The 19,309-nt window shown below is 55.2% G+C and overlaps 1 protein-coding gene across 2 annotated transcripts in view; it reads left to right on the plus strand.

Annotated features, from left to right (window-relative positions):
- Positions 1–19,309, plus strand: part of STAB1 (stabilin 1) — a 62,770-nt gene that overhangs the window by 35,832 nt on the left and 7,629 nt on the right. For both annotated transcript variants that reach the window (XM_029050409.2, XM_029050410.2), the window contains exons 29-61: positions 866–996; positions 1,244–1,355; positions 1,572–1,649; positions 1,931–2,032; positions 3,662–3,769; positions 3,958–4,089; positions 4,831–4,959; positions 5,183–5,239; positions 5,400–5,483; positions 5,907–6,102; positions 6,289–6,387; positions 6,705–6,750; positions 7,178–7,257; positions 7,574–7,699; positions 8,506–8,579; positions 8,957–9,031; positions 9,484–9,603; positions 10,451–10,498; positions 10,762–10,839; positions 11,443–11,589; positions 11,768–11,905; positions 12,493–12,552; positions 13,483–13,659; positions 13,895–13,981; positions 14,560–14,706; positions 15,815–15,880; positions 16,178–16,364; positions 16,575–16,724; positions 17,008–17,112; positions 17,284–17,391; positions 17,599–17,786; positions 18,389–18,533; positions 18,713–18,846. In XM_029050409.2, the coding sequence (XP_028906242.1) occupies positions 866–996; positions 1,244–1,355; positions 1,572–1,649; positions 1,931–2,032; positions 3,662–3,769; positions 3,958–4,089; positions 4,831–4,959; positions 5,183–5,239; positions 5,400–5,483; positions 5,907–6,102; positions 6,289–6,387; positions 6,705–6,750; positions 7,178–7,257; positions 7,574–7,699; positions 8,506–8,579; positions 8,957–9,031; positions 9,484–9,603; positions 10,451–10,498; positions 10,762–10,839; positions 11,443–11,589; positions 11,768–11,905; positions 12,493–12,552; positions 13,483–13,659; positions 13,895–13,981; positions 14,560–14,706; positions 15,815–15,880; positions 16,178–16,364; positions 16,575–16,724; positions 17,008–17,112; positions 17,284–17,391; positions 17,599–17,786; positions 18,389–18,533; positions 18,713–18,846 (3,714 nt within the window). The remainder of the gene's footprint in view (positions 1–865; positions 997–1,243; positions 1,356–1,571; positions 1,650–1,930; positions 2,033–3,661; positions 3,770–3,957; positions 4,090–4,830; positions 4,960–5,182; positions 5,240–5,399; positions 5,484–5,906; positions 6,103–6,288; positions 6,388–6,704; positions 6,751–7,177; positions 7,258–7,573; positions 7,700–8,505; positions 8,580–8,956; positions 9,032–9,483; positions 9,604–10,450; positions 10,499–10,761; positions 10,840–11,442; positions 11,590–11,767; positions 11,906–12,492; positions 12,553–13,482; positions 13,660–13,894; positions 13,982–14,559; positions 14,707–15,814; positions 15,881–16,177; positions 16,365–16,574; positions 16,725–17,007; positions 17,113–17,283; positions 17,392–17,598; positions 17,787–18,388; positions 18,534–18,712; positions 18,847–19,309) is intronic.

Here is a 19,309-nt window from a genome sequence, read left to right on the forward strand (position 1 = left end):
ACATTAGTTTGTTACACACACACACACTCTCTCTCTCTCTCTCTCTCTCTCTCTCTCTCCTCTCTCTCTCTCTCTCTCTCTCTCTCTCTCTCTCTCACTCTCACTCTCTCTCTCTCACACACTTTCTTTCCCCACTCCTGCTCTGCCAGATGATGCATTTGTAATGTTTAGCGTTTGATGCCCTGAGATACATGCTGTAGGGGGGCGCCCCTCCCAACACAGGCCCATGGCTTACCATTATGTGCGGCCCTTAGACTGGGAAAAGAATGAAGACATAGGGATGTTTAGGAAGATGGAAGGTGTTGGGGAGATTGGGAGATATGGAGGCTATTGAGGGAGTGGAGGGTTCACCTCTGGGGTCCATTTGATTTGTCCTCCCTAGATGTTCTGTGCAGGTGCCATGGCCCTGGGCCCTCTCACCCCTTCCTCACCAATTTTTCAATTTTAATGTAAATAATTCTATCCGGCAAGAGGGCTGTGGTGGCAACCGTCTCCAAAGCAGCTGAGGGAAAAGGGAGCTATCCCTCAGGGACTGGTGCAATATCCCCCTCTGCCCCTTCCCCTTCCCCACCTTGGGAACATGCACAACTTATAGGAGTGGGTCCATAAATCTGTCAGACTCCCAGAGTGGCAGTTGGCCCCACATCCTACCATATTCATTCACATACTTGTCACCCTCCCACACCCCCACATACACACACACTCACACTCACATTCTCACTCCTTCCTACTCTGCAGGGCTCCTACAGTGCTGGGCAGCCACGTTTGGGCTACCTCATGTCCATTTGGGGAGTTCTGGCTGGGCTGACTGTGCTTGTTGGACTGGGTGCAGTTCTGATTTAAGCCCTGTCTGTTCTCTATCCAGGAATCAGGTTTCTCCATCCTCCCCGAAGCCCGAGTTACAGCCCTGGTGCCTTCCGAAGCTGCCGTCAGGAGCCTGAGCCGGGAGGAGGAGGTCATGTGGCTGCAACCTCACATCCTACCCTTCCTAGTCAGGTACCGTAGGATTCCAGGAGCGGAAGGTGGGAGAAATAGAAGAACCAAGCCACAGGCAAAGCTCTGTAGTTCCCGGCCCTCTTTGAAAAATGCCTGAAGCTGCTCCCTGCATCTCAGATTCTGTATCTGTCTCTTTCAGTCTCTCTTTCTCTGCCTCTCTGTGCCTGTGTCTTACTCCCCTCTCCAGGGGCTGGAGGGTATGGACTGTACTTTGACTTCCTCCCTCTTTGCCCATAATGCCCCCCAGATCTCATTTTCTCAACGAGTCTCTCACCGAGGCGCAGCTACGACAGCGTGGGGGCCAGAAGCTGCCCACCATGAATTCACCCACGTACTGGGAGATAAACAACAGTAGAGGGGTAAGTTCCAACAGCTTGGACAAGTGACTGGCATCCCTGCAATGTGGGTCTGAGGGTGTGTGCGTGTGGGGGGGCGGTCTGAGGGTATGTGTGTGTGTGTGTGTGTGTGTGTGTCCACGTGGCAGCCACTCTGAGTCAGCGTTTCTCTCCCCCTTGTTTGGGGGTTCTGACTCCACATCAGGACCCCTCGGTTGAGTGATCTCTCCTGTTTCCCAGAAAATCACCATTCAGAACGTGAGCCTGGAGGTGGCCGATCTCCCCGCCACCAACGGCATCATGCACATCCTCACCAAGGTGGTACCTCCTTCCAGCCCCGCAACTGCTGCCCCACCCTAGCTCAGATTCCCCATCCCCTGCATCCAGAGACTGGGCTCAGGGCACCCCCCACATAGGGCTTCGGGGACCTAAGAGGAGGGAGCAATTTCAGTCCCCGGTTTCAACGTCTTAACCCCAAGTGGAGGGGCTTAGGAAGGAGGGAAGAGAGGAAACCAGCCCCGCAGCTTGGTTTCTTGGGTGGGGCAAGAGGGGCCTGGGGGCCTCCCCTCTGGCTTACGGTCTGTCTGGTCCTGTCCTAGGTCTTGTTCCCACCCCTGGGAGATGTTCCAGCCCCCCGCCCAGGACTGCGGGAACAGTTGGAGGCTGTCCCGTCCTTCAGTCGTTTTAAATGGTTGCTCGAGGTAAGGGCCAGCCTGGAGGAGCTGGGTGGAGAGGCCGGAATCCGACCCATTCCAATGTCATCAGCTGTCTCTCAACAACAGCCTTGGCTCCATTGCCCACAACTGAGTCTCCCATTAGCTGTGGGCATCAGGGAAGGATAGAAGCAGCGTGGCTCAGTGGAAAGAGCACGGACTTTGGAGTCAGAGGTCATGAGTTTGAATCCCAGCTCTGCCACTTGTCAGCTGTGTGACTGTGGGCAAGTCACTTAACTTCTCTGTGCCTCAGTTCCCTCATCTGTAAAATAGAGGGGAAGACTGTGAGCCCCACGTGGGACAACCTGATTCCCCTATGTCTACCCCAGCGCTTAGAACAGTGCTCTGCACATAGTAAGCGCTTAACAAATACCAACATTATTATTATTATTATTATTTCCCCAGTGGGTCCAAAGCTCAGACCCCCAGAGCAGACTCTACCAAAGCTAAACAAGCCTCTCACTCTCTTCTCTTCTTTCACCCCCAGTAGCCCCTCCAACTACTGCCTCAGGATGGGCCCAGCCAGGGGTGTGGCTTTGGAAAGGCCTTCTGGGAGTGGGGGAACAATTTCTCTCAGAGGTCAGACTGTCTCCCCAATCTCAGGGCTGGCATCAGGGCTGGATGAAGGCAGGGAGTCAGGAAGCTGGGGAAAGGGAGAGTTGTAGTTAGAGGGATAATTCCCAGAGACAGGAAGTAAAACATTCGTTCCAAACATAATCCGATTGACTGCCCCAAGTTCGCAGGATCAGAGAGAGCCTGGATTAATGGAAATCCAGTTCATCTCCAAACTCCAATGTCACCCAGAGTGTTGGTCTCTTTCTCGTCCCCCAACTCCACCTCTCACCCCCACCACTCAACAAAGCTTTTGCCCACAGCTTGTGATACGGAGGGCCAGGGACTTCTTGATCAACTCTAGGCTAGAATGTGTTATAAATTTCAGTTATAAGTGCTTCCCTGGACCTCAAGAATCAATCGATCCATCGTATTTATTGAGTGCTTACTATGTGCAGAGTACTGTACTAAGGCGTTGGGAGAATAAAATATAACATGTTCCCTTCCTACACCAAGCTCACAGTCTAGAGGGGGGAAACAAGCCCCCCGTCCCCTACCACTTGCCTGGCCCTCAAACTCATGAGTTGGAGCTGAATCCCAGAGCTGGCCATTCCCCCTCACAGGTCTGTCACTGCTGGGTCCACAGTCTATGCTTCGGGCAGTACCCCCCAAATCTACCAGTCAATCAGTAGCCTTTAGTGAATGCAGAGCACTGTACAGAATAAGAAGCAGCCTCGTGTAGTGGATAGAGCATGGGCCTGGGAGCCAGGTCATGGGTTCTCATCCCCATTCTGCCACTTGCCTGCTGTGTGACCTTAGGCAAGTCACTTCACTTCTCCATGCCTCAGTTACCTCATCTGTAAAATAGGGATTGAGTCTGTGAACCCCAGGTGGGACAGGGACTGTGTCCAACCCGATTTGATTGTATCTATCCCAGCGCTTAGAACAGTGCCTGGTACATAGTAAGTGCTTAACAAATACCATAATTATTATTACTAAGAGCTTGGTAGAGTACAATAGAAATTAGTATACAGGCTCACTGCCCTCTCTGCCTACTGTCTCCAGTATTACCAGATCCTGGCCAAGCTCGAAGCTGCCAACTCCTTCACAGTCTTCGTGCCCACAAACCAATCAGTAGAAGAATATGAACGCAGTGCCAACCAGAAATCCCTGGTGAGGGGGGACATTTGGGAGACATCAAGGGGTGGGTGGGCGTGGCAGATTGGTATTGGGTAGCTAACCTGAGCCCAGAGAAGGCGAGAGAGTTGGGGAGGGATACCAAAGGCAGTGGTGTTCCCTGTTTTTCCTTAATGCCCTGGAATGCCCCAAGATGACTTTATCTCCTCTCCCTCGGCGCCCAGGATGCCAACACAGTCAAATATCATGTCATCCTTGGGGAGACTCTGACCCCTTCAGACCTGCGGAGTGGCGTCCACAAGAACTCCATGCTGGGCCCTGCCTACTGGCTCATGTTCTATAACATCAACAACCAGGTACCAGAAACCCCTCTCGAGGTGGACAACTGGGAGGAAGGAAGTGACATGGTCAAGATCCCCTACCACCTCCCCACACTTGGGGGGAATTGGCTGGAGCTAGATGTCTCCCCATTCATTCAGTTCTACTGATTGAACACTTACTGTGTGCAGAGCACTGTACTAAACGCTCGGGAGCATACAATACAGCAATTAACAAACACATTCCCTGCCCACAACAAGCTTACAGTCTAGAGGTGTGGAGGCAGATATCAATACAAATTAATAAATTACAGTTATGTACATAAGTGCTGTGGGGTTGGGAGGCGGGGAAGAGCAAAGGAAGCAAGTCCAGGTGACGCAGAAGGGAGCGGGAGATGAGGAAAGGGGGTGGGGGGAGCTTAGTCTGGGAAGGCTTCTTGGAGGAGGTGTGCCTTCAATAAGTGGAGGGAGAGTAATTGTCTGTCAGATTTAAGGAGGGAAGGAGTTCTAGGCCAGAGGCAGCATGTGGGCCGGGGTCAGTAGCAAGACAGGCGAAATGGAGGCACAGTGAGAGGGTTAGCATTAGAGGAGTGAAGCGTGTGGGCTGGGTCATAGAAGGAGATAAGAGAGGTGAGGTAGGAGGGGGCAAGGGGGTGGAGTGCTCCCTCGCCCTCTCCAGAGTCTGAGTGCATGCAAGCCCTTGTCTGGGGCCCGGGGGGAGGAAATGTGCCCAGCGATGAGGGAACTGGAAGTTGTTCCTTTTGTTTCTCCCTCGCACAGACCGAGGTGAACCACGTGCCAGTGAGTGGTCCGTTCCTGGAGATTCGGAATGGAGTGGTGATTGGGGTGTCCAGCGTGCTGACTGTTCACAAGAACCGTTGCCCCAGCACCAAAATCACAGCCATAAAGGTACTTGTGTGGTTGGGTGGGGGGATGGAGAGGATTTGGGGGCCTCAGAGAGGGAGCTGCCCACGCGGCAAGTCTGGCCGGAGGAGTGGAGGGAGACAGGAGTCCCCATGGCTGTCTGGGCTGGACCTCCACTGACCCATGTTAGTATGGAGGTGGTGGCAGCCTGTCCTCTCCCTCATCCCATCTCCTCTCGACTCCTCCCTCCCTACTTTTTCCGTTGCAGAATAAATGTGGAATTTGCAACTCGAGACGTCGCTGCCCCTCCGGCTTCAAACTGCAGGTGTGTGTCACTGACCGTGACTGACTATGGTGGTAGGTGGACAAAGGGACTCGTGTGTGTGTGTTGTGTGCGTGTGTGCGTGCGCGTGCCCACGCGTACTGTTTCTTCTCGCTTTCTGATCTCCCCATCTTCCTAAGGATCTCTGCCCCTCTGTGTCTAGGAGAAACCCCAAGAGAGGTGTACTTTGACGTCTTGGGGAAATTCTGGGCCAAGCTGTTTGTTTTCCTGTGTGAAGACCAAAGAGGTACACCATTTGTGCACAAGTCATAAATGTCTCCCTTCCATCCCAACTCACTGTTAACCCTCAGCCCAACTCTCACATTTCCCTCACTTTTCTTCCCTCCCTCTCACCACAGGAAGAGGGCTGGGAGCAAGAGAGGTTTAAGGGTCTTGATTTTTCACCCCTCCCCCCCAGTTTGTGAAGCACAGGACCACTCTTGGGGGTCCAGGCAGAAATCCTCCAGCCCTCTTTGGAATAGATCAGGTCTCCCTGCCATTCCTTCTCTCCTGGGGCTGACCAGGCAGGCTGAAAGGATGGCATAGCCCTCACCTTATCCTTCCCAGGACCCTTCTTCTATTCAAGACTGACTTGTCTCACCTGGCTCCTCCCCCATCTCCCCTCTGTTCCGTATTCTCCCCCTTCTCTCTCCCCATCCCTGTCCTACAGGTACCCGAGTGCTGTGAGGGTTACTATGGGCTGATGTGTGAACCCTGCCCCGGGAGGCCAGGGGCCTGGTGTTCTGGCAACGGACAGTGCCAAGGTGGCATTTGGGGCAAGGGGGAATGTCGGTGCCGTGAAGGCTTCCATGGCACAGCTTGCGAGGTGTGCGAACTAGGGCGCTATGGACCTGACTGTGCCAGAGGTGAGGAGGAGGGCATGAGGGAGGTGTGGGTGACCTGGACTTCACCCAAGATCGGGGACTTGAGGGAGGGACCATGGGAGGGATTCAGGCCTATACTAGGGCCCTCTGGGCGCAGGGAGGGAGGAGAACCCAAGGGGCCAGAAGGGAGTGGAGGGAGGGTGACGGAAGGGGCTGGTCTCTCCCCAGTGTGTAACTGTGGCAGCCACGGACAGTGCCAAGATGGGCTGCATGGGGATGGAAGATGCATCTGTAAGGTGGGCTGGATAGGCCCCCGCTGTGACCAAGGTGAGGCATGGCGAAGGTGACTGGATTTGGGGAAACGAAGTGGAAGGAACAAAGGGGTGGGGCCTCCTTAGGGTGGGCTGAATAGTGTAGCCTAGAAGAAAGAGCCTGGAAATGGGAGTCAGGAAGCCCGGGATCAAATCCCAGTTCGGCCACTGGTCTGCCGTGTGAACCCGGATGCTACACTGGAGCGAGGGGTGGGGAGGGGCTTAAACTCAGAGCCACCCATCCCAACAGGCTTCTTGCCATCTCATGCTCTTCTTCTCCCCAACCTTGCTCCGACATCAGTGGTCTGACCGCTCTCCTCTCTCCCCTCCCAGAAATCAAGAATGACTTATGCAACAACACCTGTCACCCCTTTGCCAAGTGAGTGTGACCCCGGGACAGTGGAATTGATGTATGGGGTTGCAGGGGGGGAAGGAAAATGGGGACGCAGTTCCTGTTCTCCCTCCTACTTAGACTGTGAGCTCCATGTGGGAAGGGGACTGTGTCCAATCTGATTTTCTTAGTACTTAGCGCTTAGGGTGTTTCAGGAGCTTGACAAATACCATAACAATATTAATAATAATAATTATAATTATGGAAGCTGCCAGAGGAGTTGACCAAAGAGGTAAGACCTCTGACTTTCTGGCATTTGGAATGTTCCTCTCGTTGGGAGGTCACCCTCTCTCGAACACCAACCAGCCAGGGGAGGAGGCGGGAGAGCAGGAAGGTGAGGGGAGAGGAACAGAGGAGAGCTAGTAGGCTGTGGGAGGAAGATCGAGGAGCGAATTGGGGTGCTTGTTCCTTTCAGCTGCGTGAATGGGACTGCCGTTGCCCTGGGCTCCTGCGTCTGCTCTGCGGGATACATGGGAAATGGAATCCACTGCTCAGGTTCACCCGGGGCTTCCCGACAGAGGTCGGAGGGAGGGAATCGGGGTATCTGCTTCATCTTGAGATTGTCGGTGCAGGGGTGGCCTGCACCCACCTGGGGTGGTGGAAGTGATCGGCTGGGTCAGTTTTCCCTACTGCTGTCCGCTGGGGACGGGTGGACTCGGAATGTGCTTGAGGGTCGGGATGGGGGATGCCGAGTCTCCCTCCAGAGAGGGCCTGGGAGTCGTTGGGGAGAGGCGTTGAGGGGAGGGGGCACTCCGGCCCCATTCCTCACTTCTCTCCTCCCTCTCCTCCTTCCTTCTGCCGTGGATGACAGAGATCGACCCATGTGCCAGCTACCACGGGGGCTGCTCTCCGCATGCAAACTGCACCAAAGTGGCTCCTGGAGAGCGAATTTGCAGCTGCACAGAGGGCTACTCCGGGGACGGGGAGCTGTGTCTCGGTGAGGAGCCTGGGTAATGGCGGGGCTAAAAAGGGAAGAGAACCGCGGTTCGACCCCCACTAAAAACCTGTAACCAGTTTTGAATCCTCAGCTGCATAGAGTTGTGGAGACAGTGGAGAGCGGGTTTAGAGGGGAGATTTGGAGAGGAGGGAAATGACTAGTAAATCGAAGTGGGCTCCCCACTCTGTTCCAGGCACTTAATACAGTCCTCTGCAAATACTAAGTGCTCGATAAATATCACTGATTTGATTGATTGACTAACTGATTATGATGAAAGACTCAGAGGCTGGGATGGTTCAGCCTGGGGAAGAAGATGGGGAGGAGGCTGAATGGCAGATTTTCAGTCTGTGAAAGGTTATTATAGGGTCAGGGTGATTCTCTCCACTGAGAACTTGACAAGAGGGAGTGGGCTTAAACTGACAGCAGGAGAGATTTGAGTTGGATCCCGGGAAGACCTTTTGGACAACAGTAGTCGTGAGGGATTGGAATAGATGACCTGGGGCAGCTGTGGAGTTGTTGTCCCTGAAAATCTCTCAGAACAGGAGAGATCCTCACCTGTCTGGACTGGGGGAGGGGAACTAGATAGCGTGGCGTCTGATGGGCCCTTCCTCTCAGGCACCTACCTGGTGGTGGCTTTGGCATGTGGCAGAGCCTTCTGAGGACTCCCTGCCTTCTCCCCCTTCCACACCCACCGCACCCACTCTCTGACCCTGCTGACCCCACCTGGCAGCAAGGCACTCCCCTCCCCCGGCACTGGCCTAGCCCTCCCCTCCCTGCCGCTCACCCGGCTGTGTCCCTTGCCGCAGAAATCGACGGCTGTCTGAACCACAACGGGGGCTGCCACGCCCAGGCCGAATGTGTCCGCACAGGGCCCAACCAGGTCAGCCCAGCACAGAGCCAGACTCAGGCCTCCAGGGGCAGGGGAGAGGGGAGGGTGGGCTGGGGGTCTCGGATCACCCAGAGTCTGCATTTCCTCCTGCCCCTTCTTCTGGGGCTCCAAGAGCATTCCTGCTCTGAGCCCCTGGGCAAATGCAGGCCGAGGGGCGTCCTCGGGAATCCTTGAGTGGCACACACTGAGAGCCTGGGCCAGTGGCCCCCAACCGTGGCTCTCGGGAGTGGGGAATGCGGCTCTTCCCCGGCCCATCCTCTCTGCCCCCACCCACTCTGGGGCTGGGGTGACAGGGCGTCCAGCCCTGCCCACCTGTGCCTCACACTTGGGATTGGGGTGGGGGTGGGGGCTGTGATATACACACACAGGTGGCCTGCAACTGCTTACCCGACTTCTTCGGCGACGGCATCCAGAGCTGCGAGCCCATCAACCCCTGTGCCAAGGTCTGGGCCGGTATACTCTCCTTCCCTGGTACCTGGGTTCCCTGCAGCCCAGGATGAGTCCCAGGCCTGACACCCTCACCCCATGTTGAGAGTGTATGGGGGTGGGGGTGGTCCCCCTTTTCCAGTTGGGCGAGAAATTGAGTACCAGAGAAGGGGAGGCGAAACTGTTTGGGCTGCTGCTTCTGAGGCTGAACCCTTCATTCTCACCTTGTGTCTGGTATGACCCTATTTGACGGTGGGGGGGAGGGTGTCTCCAGTTTTCCTGGAGGGAGTTGGGGATGAGCTTTTGTTTCCTAGGGAACCCCAATGTCCCGGCAGCAGAGACCACCTCTGGAGGCCACCTCCCAGATACTCCAGGGGCCCTGGGTGGGGGTGGGGGGGGCGCAAATAGGGAGATCGGGAGGGCTTTGGGGCCTGGCACTCTACCAACCCCCACCCCCGCTCTTCCCCAGAACAACGGAGGGTGCAGCCTCTCAGCAGTGTGTAACAGCACTGGCGTGGGTGAGCGGACGTGCACCTGCAGCAGGAACACTGTAGGCGATGGCATCACTTGCAGGACCAGTATTGCCTTGGTAATGTCACCCCTTTCCTACCCCCTCCCTTCAGTGCTGTCCCGGACAAGAATCCTGACTGGGACCCAGAACCGGGGACTGGGACGGGGGTGGGTGACGACTCTGTCCAACTCCCTTCTGCGGCCTAGTGGAGTCAAAAGCTTTGGTGCAATTCCAAATAAAAGTAATTAAGGAAAGAAGGAAAGAGCATGGGCTCCGGGGTCAGAGGACCGGGGTTCTAATCACTATTCTGCCACTTGTCTCCTGTGTGACCTTGTGACCACTGTTCAACTTTTCAGGGCCTCAGTTTCCTCATCCATAAAATGGGGATGAAATATCTGGTCTCCCTTAGATTGTAAGTCCCATGTGGGACAGAAACTGGGTCTGACCTGAACATCCCATACCTACCCCAGCTCTTAGTACAGTGCCTGGCACATAGTAAGCACTTAACAAATTCCATCATTATTATTATTATTAGGTGGTGGGAGGGACTGGGATAAATGGGGAATTTTAGACTGCCCTTTAGTGAGAACCCCCCCACACCCCCCCGCACCCATATCTGAGGAGCAGCGTGGCTTAGTGGAAAGAGCACAGGCTTGGGAGTCAGAGGTCATGGGTTCTAATCCCTGCTCCGCCACTCGGTCAGCTGTGTGACCTTGGGCAAGTCACTTCACTTCTCTGTCTCAGTTACCTCATCTGTAAAATGGGGATTGAGACTGTGAGCCCCAGTGTTTAGAACAGTGCTTGGCACATAGTAAGGAGTTAAATACTAGAATTATTATAGAATTACTATTGTGATTTATTATGATTGCCTATTTATGGCTGGCAGGAAGCACTGGCCCCCTCAGACTAATTGCTGTCTCCCTAGGAGCTGCTTCGAGAAAAAGGTGCCTCTTTCTTCTCCCAATACATCCTGGTGAGAAGCGTTCCTCTGGTCCCACTTTCTTTCTACCCCTCCCCCGACACCCCACCATCCCCCCTTCCCTCACCCTACCTCACAACTTGCCCTTAGAAGCCTCTTTTGGGTTGGAGGAGAGAACCTCCCTTCTGATTCTGCCCAGGCCCAAGTCAAACCTCTTGGGAGCTGTGGTCACATGAATAGCAGGCTGGTGGGAGGGTGGAGGGAGGGTGGGCAGAGGGAGACATCAGGGCCATTCTCATGAGCTACTCTTCCACCAGGAATTCCAGGAGCTGGTGGGGGAAGGGCCCTACACAGTATTTGTTCCTCACGAGATGGTGCTGAAGAACACGACCAAGGTGACTTGATATAGGGACCCCCAACTCCCGACAGGCCTGTCCTCTCTCCCCACCTCCCAGCAATAGGGTTGGGGCAGGGGAAGGAAGAGAGCAAAGGACAGCGAGGGGGGAGACTTCGGTCGGATCAGCCAGCTCAGCCTTCTCTGTGTCCTTGAGCGTTATGGCTAAATCCTCTCTAGGATTCTGTCCACCTGAATCCTCTATGGGTCTGGCTTTGGGTCTGCTACTTCAATCAGTGTGTCTTTGTCTGACCTTCTGATTTGTGTGTGTGTAGGGGCCTAGGCCCACCTCAGTCCATCTGTTGTGTGTATTGTGTAACTATCCAGGAAGTGGCCGGGGGGGGGGGGGGGGAGTTTGGGTTGGGCGGGAGAAACTACTATTAGGGCCGCTCCCCAGCGACCCAGCCCAAGCCCTGGAAAGTGGAGACTTGAAGGCGGCCAAGAAGAGGTTGGGCGGAGCAAAACCTAGGTTGCGTCTGTAGGGAAGGAAGCCAAGACCTCCTGGGGGAGCAGGGTAGGAGACGGCTACTGAGGGTATCTCCTGCTCTCCCTCTCCGTACTCTCCCGCTCCACGCTCTCCCTCTCTCCACCCCCAACCCTACAGTCAGAGGCCCGGGTGATCCAGGTGCACCGGAAGCTACTGTTCCGCTACCATGTGGTAGGTTGCCGACAGCTGCTGTCCAGCGACCTGCAGGAACTGCAACATGTCACCACCCTGTCAGGCCATACGCTCAGCATCACGGAGAGGGAGGTAAGGCACGGGTGTGGGGCCAGACTCCACACAGAAAGGAAGAGAAATGAGGAGTGGGATAGTGCACATCCCCCTCCCCTGCTTCCCTGCAAACACCCAATTAAGGGGTCCACGTGGAAAGCGTAAACCCACATCCCGAGCCCTTCTTCTGCAGCACTTACCTTTTCTCATCCCCCAGGGAACCTTATTCATCAATGAGTTTGCAAAGATAATCACCAGCGACCAGGTGGGAGTGAATGGCGTCTTCCATTTCATCGATGAGGTGCTGCTGCCACCCGAAGTTGTGAACTGGAACAATGAGACTGAGCCTGCAGAGGTGCCAGGGGCGTGGGTGCAGTGGGAGCGGGGAGAGGGCCACGGGGCACCTCGCAACTACCAGCACATAATCTCTGACACACGAATGGGCAAAGCACACAGGTGTGCACACCTGGCCACGGGGGGAAAGAGCCCAGGCTTGGGAGTCAGAGGACCTGGGTTCTAAATCCGGCTCTGGCACTTGCCTGGTGGGTGACCATGGGCAAGACACTTCATTTCTCTGGGCCTCAGTTTCCTCATCTGTAAAATGGGGATAAAATACCTGTTTTGCCTCCCTCCAGAGACTGTGTCTGATCCGATTACCTTGTATCGACCTCAGCACTTAACACGGTGCTTGTTACATATTAAGTGCTTGATAAATAGTATTATCATTATTATACATACTTGTATAATACACAGAACCATGGCCAGAAAGCATATATACCAACCTGGAGCTGAGCGAGCATGCTTCCTCATCATAGTAATGTTTCTACCCAAAGCCAGGCCCACTCTGTGCCTTGGTTTTCCCATCGATCACAGAAAGACTACCGGGAGGCTCCTCCTCATCCCCCACTAAGGCCATGAGTGTGTGTGTTTTGTTTTTTCCAGAAAAGCATCATGCAGGCTGCAGAGAGCTTTGGCTACACGATCTTCAGCAAGATGCTCGCGGTAACTTTTGGGGGGAGAGATATCATTTAATCAATCATATTTATTGGGTGCTTACTGTATGCAGAGCACTATACTAAGCGCTCAGGAGAGTACAATATTATATAGAGAGAGTTTGAGACAGATTGAGATTCTCAGGTCCCTATAGCGGTTTATCCATGTTTGTGTGGGGCAGAACCCCAGTCGTCTTACCTCAGTTACGCGTGTTCCTCGGGAAGCATCTGAGCAGACTGGGGACTCTGTCCCTGTTACCCGTCTCCCCTCCGAGATCATCTTCTTATCCATCCCCATGGTCTAGGTAGGACAGCTCAGAGCAGATGGGAATCTCCCTAGTTCGAGAAATCCTCTGGGGAGGAAGCCCCACCACTTTCTAGCATTTAACAACCCTCAAGGTCAACAAGTTCTTCTCGATATCATGTGTCAGTACTTCCAGCTGCAATGTCAGTCCATTCCCTCCTCTGCTGCCTTAAAAGCCTTAGAAGCAGAGTGATCTAGTGGAAAGAGCCTGGGTCTGGGAGTTCTAATCCCTGCTCCTTTACTTGTCTGCTGTGTGACCTTGGGCAAGTTTGTTTCACTTCTCTGGGCCTCAGGTACCTTATCTATAAAATGGAGATTAAAGCTGTGAGCTCCATGTGAAGCATAGACTGTGTCCAACTTGATTAGCTTGTATCTACCCCAGTGCTTAGTACAGTGCCTGGCACATAGTAAGCGCTTAAGGGAAACAATAAAAAAAGAAAAATGGTACTGGAGAGCCAGCTTCTGTCTCCCTCTACTGAATACCATAATAATAATAATAATTATTATTATTATTGTTGAACCCTCCCCATTTGAGCTGATTTCCCACGGTCCTCCCTCCCACCCCCCATCCCTTCTCCATCCCGGGCTGCCATGGATTGGGATTAGAGTGATCTGGGTCTGTGGATTTCTCCACAGAAGGCTGGCCTGTTGTCCCTGGTCAACATAGCAGCCCACCAGCCCTACACGATGCTCTGGCCCACGGATGCCGCGTTCAACGCCCTCCCACCCGAGCAGCAGGTTTGGCTGAATCACACAGAACACAGGGACAAGCTGGCCTATCTACTCAAGGCTCACATGATTCGGGATATCAAGGTGAGTGAGCCCTGCAGGGCCTTGTCTCTCCCTACCCCAGCCCTGGCCCACTCGCTCCTCCTCAGCCCCCCAGCTTCAGTCCCAGCCTCTCCCGCCCAAGGCTTCCAGCTCGGCTCCCTCAGCTGCAGGTTCCTCCTAGGCTTTACCCTGAGAATGCATCTGGGTCTTGAGCTGACATCCACAGGAATTTGGCTCCTCCTTTCACTCGCCCCTTGTCTCGCTCCTTCCCCGCCAGGCTCTGGCCTCTGACCTGCCACTTCTCGGCCAGCTCCGGACCATGTATGGCTCCACCATCTCCTTCTCCTGCAGCAAAACCAGGGTGGTGAGTGTGGCCAAGGGCAGCCCCATGTGCCCCTTGCCCCCTGACTCTGGGCTCCTATCTACCTGTCTCTTACAGAGGGAAGTGGCACTGCCTAGTGGAAAGAGCACGGGTCTGGGAGTCAGAGGACCTGGGTTCTAATCCTGGCTCTGCCAATTACTTGCTGGGTGGTCTTGGGCTAGTCACTTAACTTCTGCGTGCCTCAGTTTCCTCAACTGTAAAATGGGGATTCAATACCTGTTCTCTGTCCTCCTGAGATCGTGATCCCCATGAGGGACAGGGACTGTGTCTGACCTAATTAACCTGTTCCCACCCCAGTACTTAGAAAAGTGTTTGGCACATAGTAAGTGCTTAACAAATATCAAAAAAGGGCGGGGGGGAACAGAAGATGGAAGTAGACTGGGATGGAGCCCTCAGGACCCAAGGGGCTTGGAACTCTCAATGCTCATCACGGGATTTGGGCCAGAACCACGGTCTATGTTCCTGACCCTTTAGGGGCCAGAGGCCGTGGCCACCCCTTGACCCCTGCCTCTCCTGGTACTTCTACTCCCTCCTCTCTCCCATCTCCTGCCTCCCTGCAGGGTGACATCCTGACTGCCGATGGGGACGCGCGGCTTGTGCAGCGACACATGGAGTTCTCAGGTGGCATTGCCTATGGCATCGACCGACTGCTGGAGCCGCCCGGCCTGGGGGCCCGCTGTGACCACTACGTCATCCAGGACTTGCCGGTGAGTGGCCGAGGGGCCGGAGAGGAAGCCGGGAGATGAAGGCCAAGAGAGGCTAGGGAGGCAACTAGAGGTTCGGGGGAGGACTGCCAGGATCTTACCAACCTACTTACTGTACCTCAAGCTTGTCTCTCGTGCCATTGGCCCCTCGCTCATACCTCCCTTCTGCCTGGAACTCCTTCCTCCTTCGTGGCCAACAGACTGCCAGTCTTCCCATCTTCAAAGCCCTACTGAAGTCACATCTCCTTCAGGAAGCCTTCTCTGATTCACCTCTCCCCTCCCCTCCCCATTTTCCCTCCCTCCTGTGACACCTGTGCACTTGAATCTATTTCCCCCAGAACTCAGAACTTCTAGATGTATCTTTATAGTCATTTGCCTCCCTGACCGATAATTTCATTCAATCAGTCAGTCAATCCCGCGGTAAAGATTGTGTCTACTTAGTCTGTTGTACGCTCTCAAGCACTTAGTACGGTGCTCTGCACACAGCGAACGCTCAATATATTCCATCGATCGATTGAGGAGCAGGAGTGAGCAGAGCCTCCTGAGACAACACACATTTTTCTTTATGTAATTTCTATAGTCATCCGTGCATTTAGTTTCTTTGTTCAGTTGCTTCTTCTTCATGTGTTTGTGTTGCTTCCTGCTTTATCTTTGTTCTTCCTCTAGCTCTCACTCTCTAAAAATATTTTTTGTCTGTCTTGCCCCACCATTAGATTGTAAGCTCCTTGAGGGCAGGGAACACATTTCTTGTTCTCTCCCAAGCACTGAGTACTGGGCATACAACTCAGTAGGTGCTTAATAAATACCACTGATTACATATCACTGATTACCCGCCTAGTTCCCCTCCTCCAGACCCAGAACCTGGCTATCTCCCACCTGTGGACATTTAGTGATGATGATACAGTTGCTGATATTGATGTTTCTTCTTGTATCAGTGTATTTGGATCTATTCCTCCAAGGGCAGGAACCATGTCTTCTTTTTTCCTCTGAAACTATTCCCTGCCCCTAGGACTGAGCTCCATAAACAGGTGGCAGTTTGTACTCTCAGTACCGACTGCTAACTGGCAGTCTGTCTGATTGGCTGGCTGACTGTCTGGCCTTGTCTCCCCAGGAGTATAAAATTAGCTGTAGCCCATGTGGCCTGGAGCTACCTTGTCCCGTTGGATCCAAAGAAAGGGTGAGAGGGCTGTGTTTGAGGTGGGGAAGGAGAATGGGGAGCAGCGGGGGGAGGGGGAGGTTGGTTCCCCAAGTCACTAGAGAGGGACTTGAAGGAAGGAATGACTTGGAGAGTAGTGAGGGATGAATGGACCGGGAGGGGAGAGGTGAGGTTATGTGTGTGTTTGTATAAATGGGGTGGAGGGGGTGGCTTAGAGGAAGGGGCAAAGATCAGCTTCTCAGAGTCCCGGGGTTCAGGCTGAGGACCCAGATATGCTGTGTAAATCTCTTTTTCTGTCTCTGGTCCCACCCCTCATAGCGTGGGGTGGAGAGATGTTGGCACGCCGCAAATTACTGGGGGATCTCCAGCTTGGTTCGGTGGCCTAACCCATTCATCGGCCGGTTCCACTACCCGAACCATGGCTTGGGGGGCTGCCGGAAGCGCTGCATGATCAGCGCTTGGAAGATGCAGTGTTGCAAGAACCACTATGGCCCAGACTGCCAGGGTGAGGTGCCTTCTTCCTCTCCAGATGCCTATGCTCAATCTCCCAGGGGGACGGGGAAGGGGGTGGTAATGGAGAGAAGGGGGGGAAAGTGGACTGTGGATGCGGTTAAAGTCTGAGGTGGAAGAGGTGGGGGGAGTAGTTGGTTTGACTGCAAGGTGCTGTACGGGGGGAGGGTTGAGTGGCGGGTCAAATGGCTTGGTTTCACCACAGTGTGCCCTGGGGGGCTGGAGGCCCCCTGCAACCACCAGGGCTCATGCCAGGATGGAATGAGTGGGACAGGATCTTGTCTGTGCAACCCTGGCTTCACTGGTGTCGCCTGTGAGCTCTGCGTCCCGGGCAGATTTGGGGCCCAGTGCAAAGGTGTGGACCAACTCCCTCCATCCCCTACCCTCTCTTCTTTTCCATGACTCAAACTATTCCTATTCCCTCCCTACCCCGCCATTCCGGCCTCCTCCTCCTCCTTTATCATAACCTTCAAATCTCCCCCAACCCCAGATTCCTTCTGCTCTCCCTTTCTCCCCATTCACTGCCCCCATCTCCCTCTCCTCCCCCATCTAATGCCATCCCACACTGTACCCCCACACTGTGCTTCCCCACCATACACCTCCCCCATGAGCCCAGCTCTGTCTCCTTTCTCCTGCAGAGTGCAACTGCAGTGCACATGGCCGCTGTGACGATGGCGTGTCTGGCTCCGGCTTCTGCTTCTGCAGTGAGGGCTGGAGTGGGGTCCACTGCGAGACCAGGCTGGGTAAGCGTTTCCTCCCTGAGGAGACGGTTCTCTCTTCCTCAAGGGGTTGCAGCCACTCTCCCCCCCGGGCCATAAACACTCATTAGGAGCCCAGGGAGCTTGGGGGTGGGGAGGGGAGTGGGGAGCTTTGTGGGGCCCCTGCCCCTGACACCAGGCCTGGTTTGGGGACAGAGGAGATTCCCACCTGCTCCCCGCCCTGTGACCTTCACGCCGTGTGCAGACCTGGCAACATCTGTGAATGCGACCTGTTCTATGAAGGCGACGGCTGGAACTGTTCAGGTATGGCAATCTGCTCCCCACCTCTCCCCCCGCCGCGCATCCTAACAATCCTCCTGCTTCCTCACGGCCCCCAAGCCCCAGGCTCCCTCTGCCCGATCCCGGAAGTCCTCGGGGAGCACTGCGGACCTTTCGCCCCCTCCTCGCCCAGCGGCAGCCTTCTTTGGACCGGAGATGGGGCTGACGTGGGGGCCGGGACGGTCTCCACAGTGGTCGATAGATGCCGGGGCGGGCATTGTAGCCCTCACGCCACTTGCAGCCAGACGGGCCTGGATGTCAACTGCACTTGCCTCCCCGACTACCAGGGAGATGGTAAGGTCTGCAGCCCCCGGGACCGCTGCGCGGACGGCAGGAACGGGGACTGCAGTGAGCATGCTGACTGCATCGGCACCGGCCCCGTGAGTCACCTCGGCCTTCCCCACTCCCACCCGGGAAACTCCTTTCCTCGGCCTGAGCAGCTCCGGGCCAGATCACTCCCACTGATCTCAGAGCAGAGCAGGCAGAAAACTAGCCAAGTGAGAGAAAGCCAGGGAAGCCGGGGTTCGTGAGCTTGCTGTAGAGAGGTCCGAGGGAGGCAGTGTCAGTCCAGGCTCCCTCCTCTGCCCCCAGAGAACCCACTGGCGGAGGGGCTGCGGTAGGGCCATGTCCTTAGTGAATGAGAAGGCATGCTCACGGGGAAGGGGTAGACTGCCAAACCTATGCCCTTGATCTGAGAGCAAAGTTGGATGGCTCTGCCCCTGCTGCCAGGACATGGCTGGGTCCACTACTCTCCTGGAGATTCCAGCCCAGATTGGGTCAGGCAGAACCAAAGTCTTCAGGGCCCTGTGTGGGAGAGGGAGGGAGGGGGAAAGCAGCCAAGTGTTCCTTAGCTAGGGACAGTTCTCAGTCGGGGGGTGTTGAGCTAGGCCTTGGGGAGCACTTCCTGACTGAGGGCAGAGAAGGGAGCAGGCTGGGGCCCATCACCAGCCTAGGCCACTTTTCTGTGCCCTGTGGGCTGCAGAACACGCGGCGCTGTCAGTGCAGAGCAGGCTACGTGGGCAATGGGGTGCAGTGCCTGGAGGAGGCCACGCCACCCAACGACCGCTGCCTGGACACTCCCGGACCCTGCCACTCTGAGGCCATCTGCAGTGACCTGCACTTCCAGGGTGCGAAATCCCAGTTCCTTCCCTCACCTTGGCTTCTCCGACCATCCCCGGCCCCCCCCCCCCATCCCTCCTCCCCATCCTTCCTACATCCTTCCTTCTCTTCCTCCCTTGCTCTTCCCCTCTCTCTCCCCTACACACACACGGAGAGTGACTTGCCTCCGTGTCTGCTCTTCCCACAGAGAAGACGGCTGGCGTGTTCCACCTTCAGTCATCTGCAGGGAAATACAACCTCACCTACAGTGAGGCGGCCAGCCGTTGTGCAGCCCAGGGAGCCCAACTTGCCTCCCTGTCCCAGCTCTCGGCTGCCCAGCAGGTCAGCGCGGGTGGCGGGAGGATGGATGGTTGGATGTGTTGGTGTGGGAAGAGTTGGGAATTGGGAAGGGGGGAGGCAGATGAGTGAGCAGGAGGGGCTTAGAGTGATCAGGGCAGGGCAGGTGGGGCGATGGGAGTCACCCAGATTTGGGGCGTGGGTGACTGACCACAGGGCAGGATTGTGGTTGGGCAGTTTGGCCACTGTTTCTTCACCAGGCCAGGTGTTGCCGGGGGAGAGTGGGGGTCTGAAAAACCCAGGGATAACGAACCAAAGGTGAATCCCTGTGGCCTTTGAGTTGGGCTGGGAGTGGGCCAGATTGAAGCTCAAGGATCAGTGGGGGGGGTCCCATGTGGGCCTCAGTTAATGATGCTCTTTCATAAGTGCTTACTATGTGCCAAGCACTGTTCTAAAAACTCGGGTAAATGCAAGGTTATCAGGTTGGATGCAGTCCCTGTCCCACGTG

Source organism: Ornithorhynchus anatinus, chromosome X1, assembly GCF_004115215.2.
Source record: "Ornithorhynchus anatinus isolate Pmale09 chromosome X1, mOrnAna1.pri.v4, whole genome shotgun sequence".
Classification (NCBI taxonomy): domain Eukaryota; kingdom Metazoa; phylum Chordata; class Mammalia; order Monotremata; family Ornithorhynchidae; genus Ornithorhynchus; species Ornithorhynchus anatinus.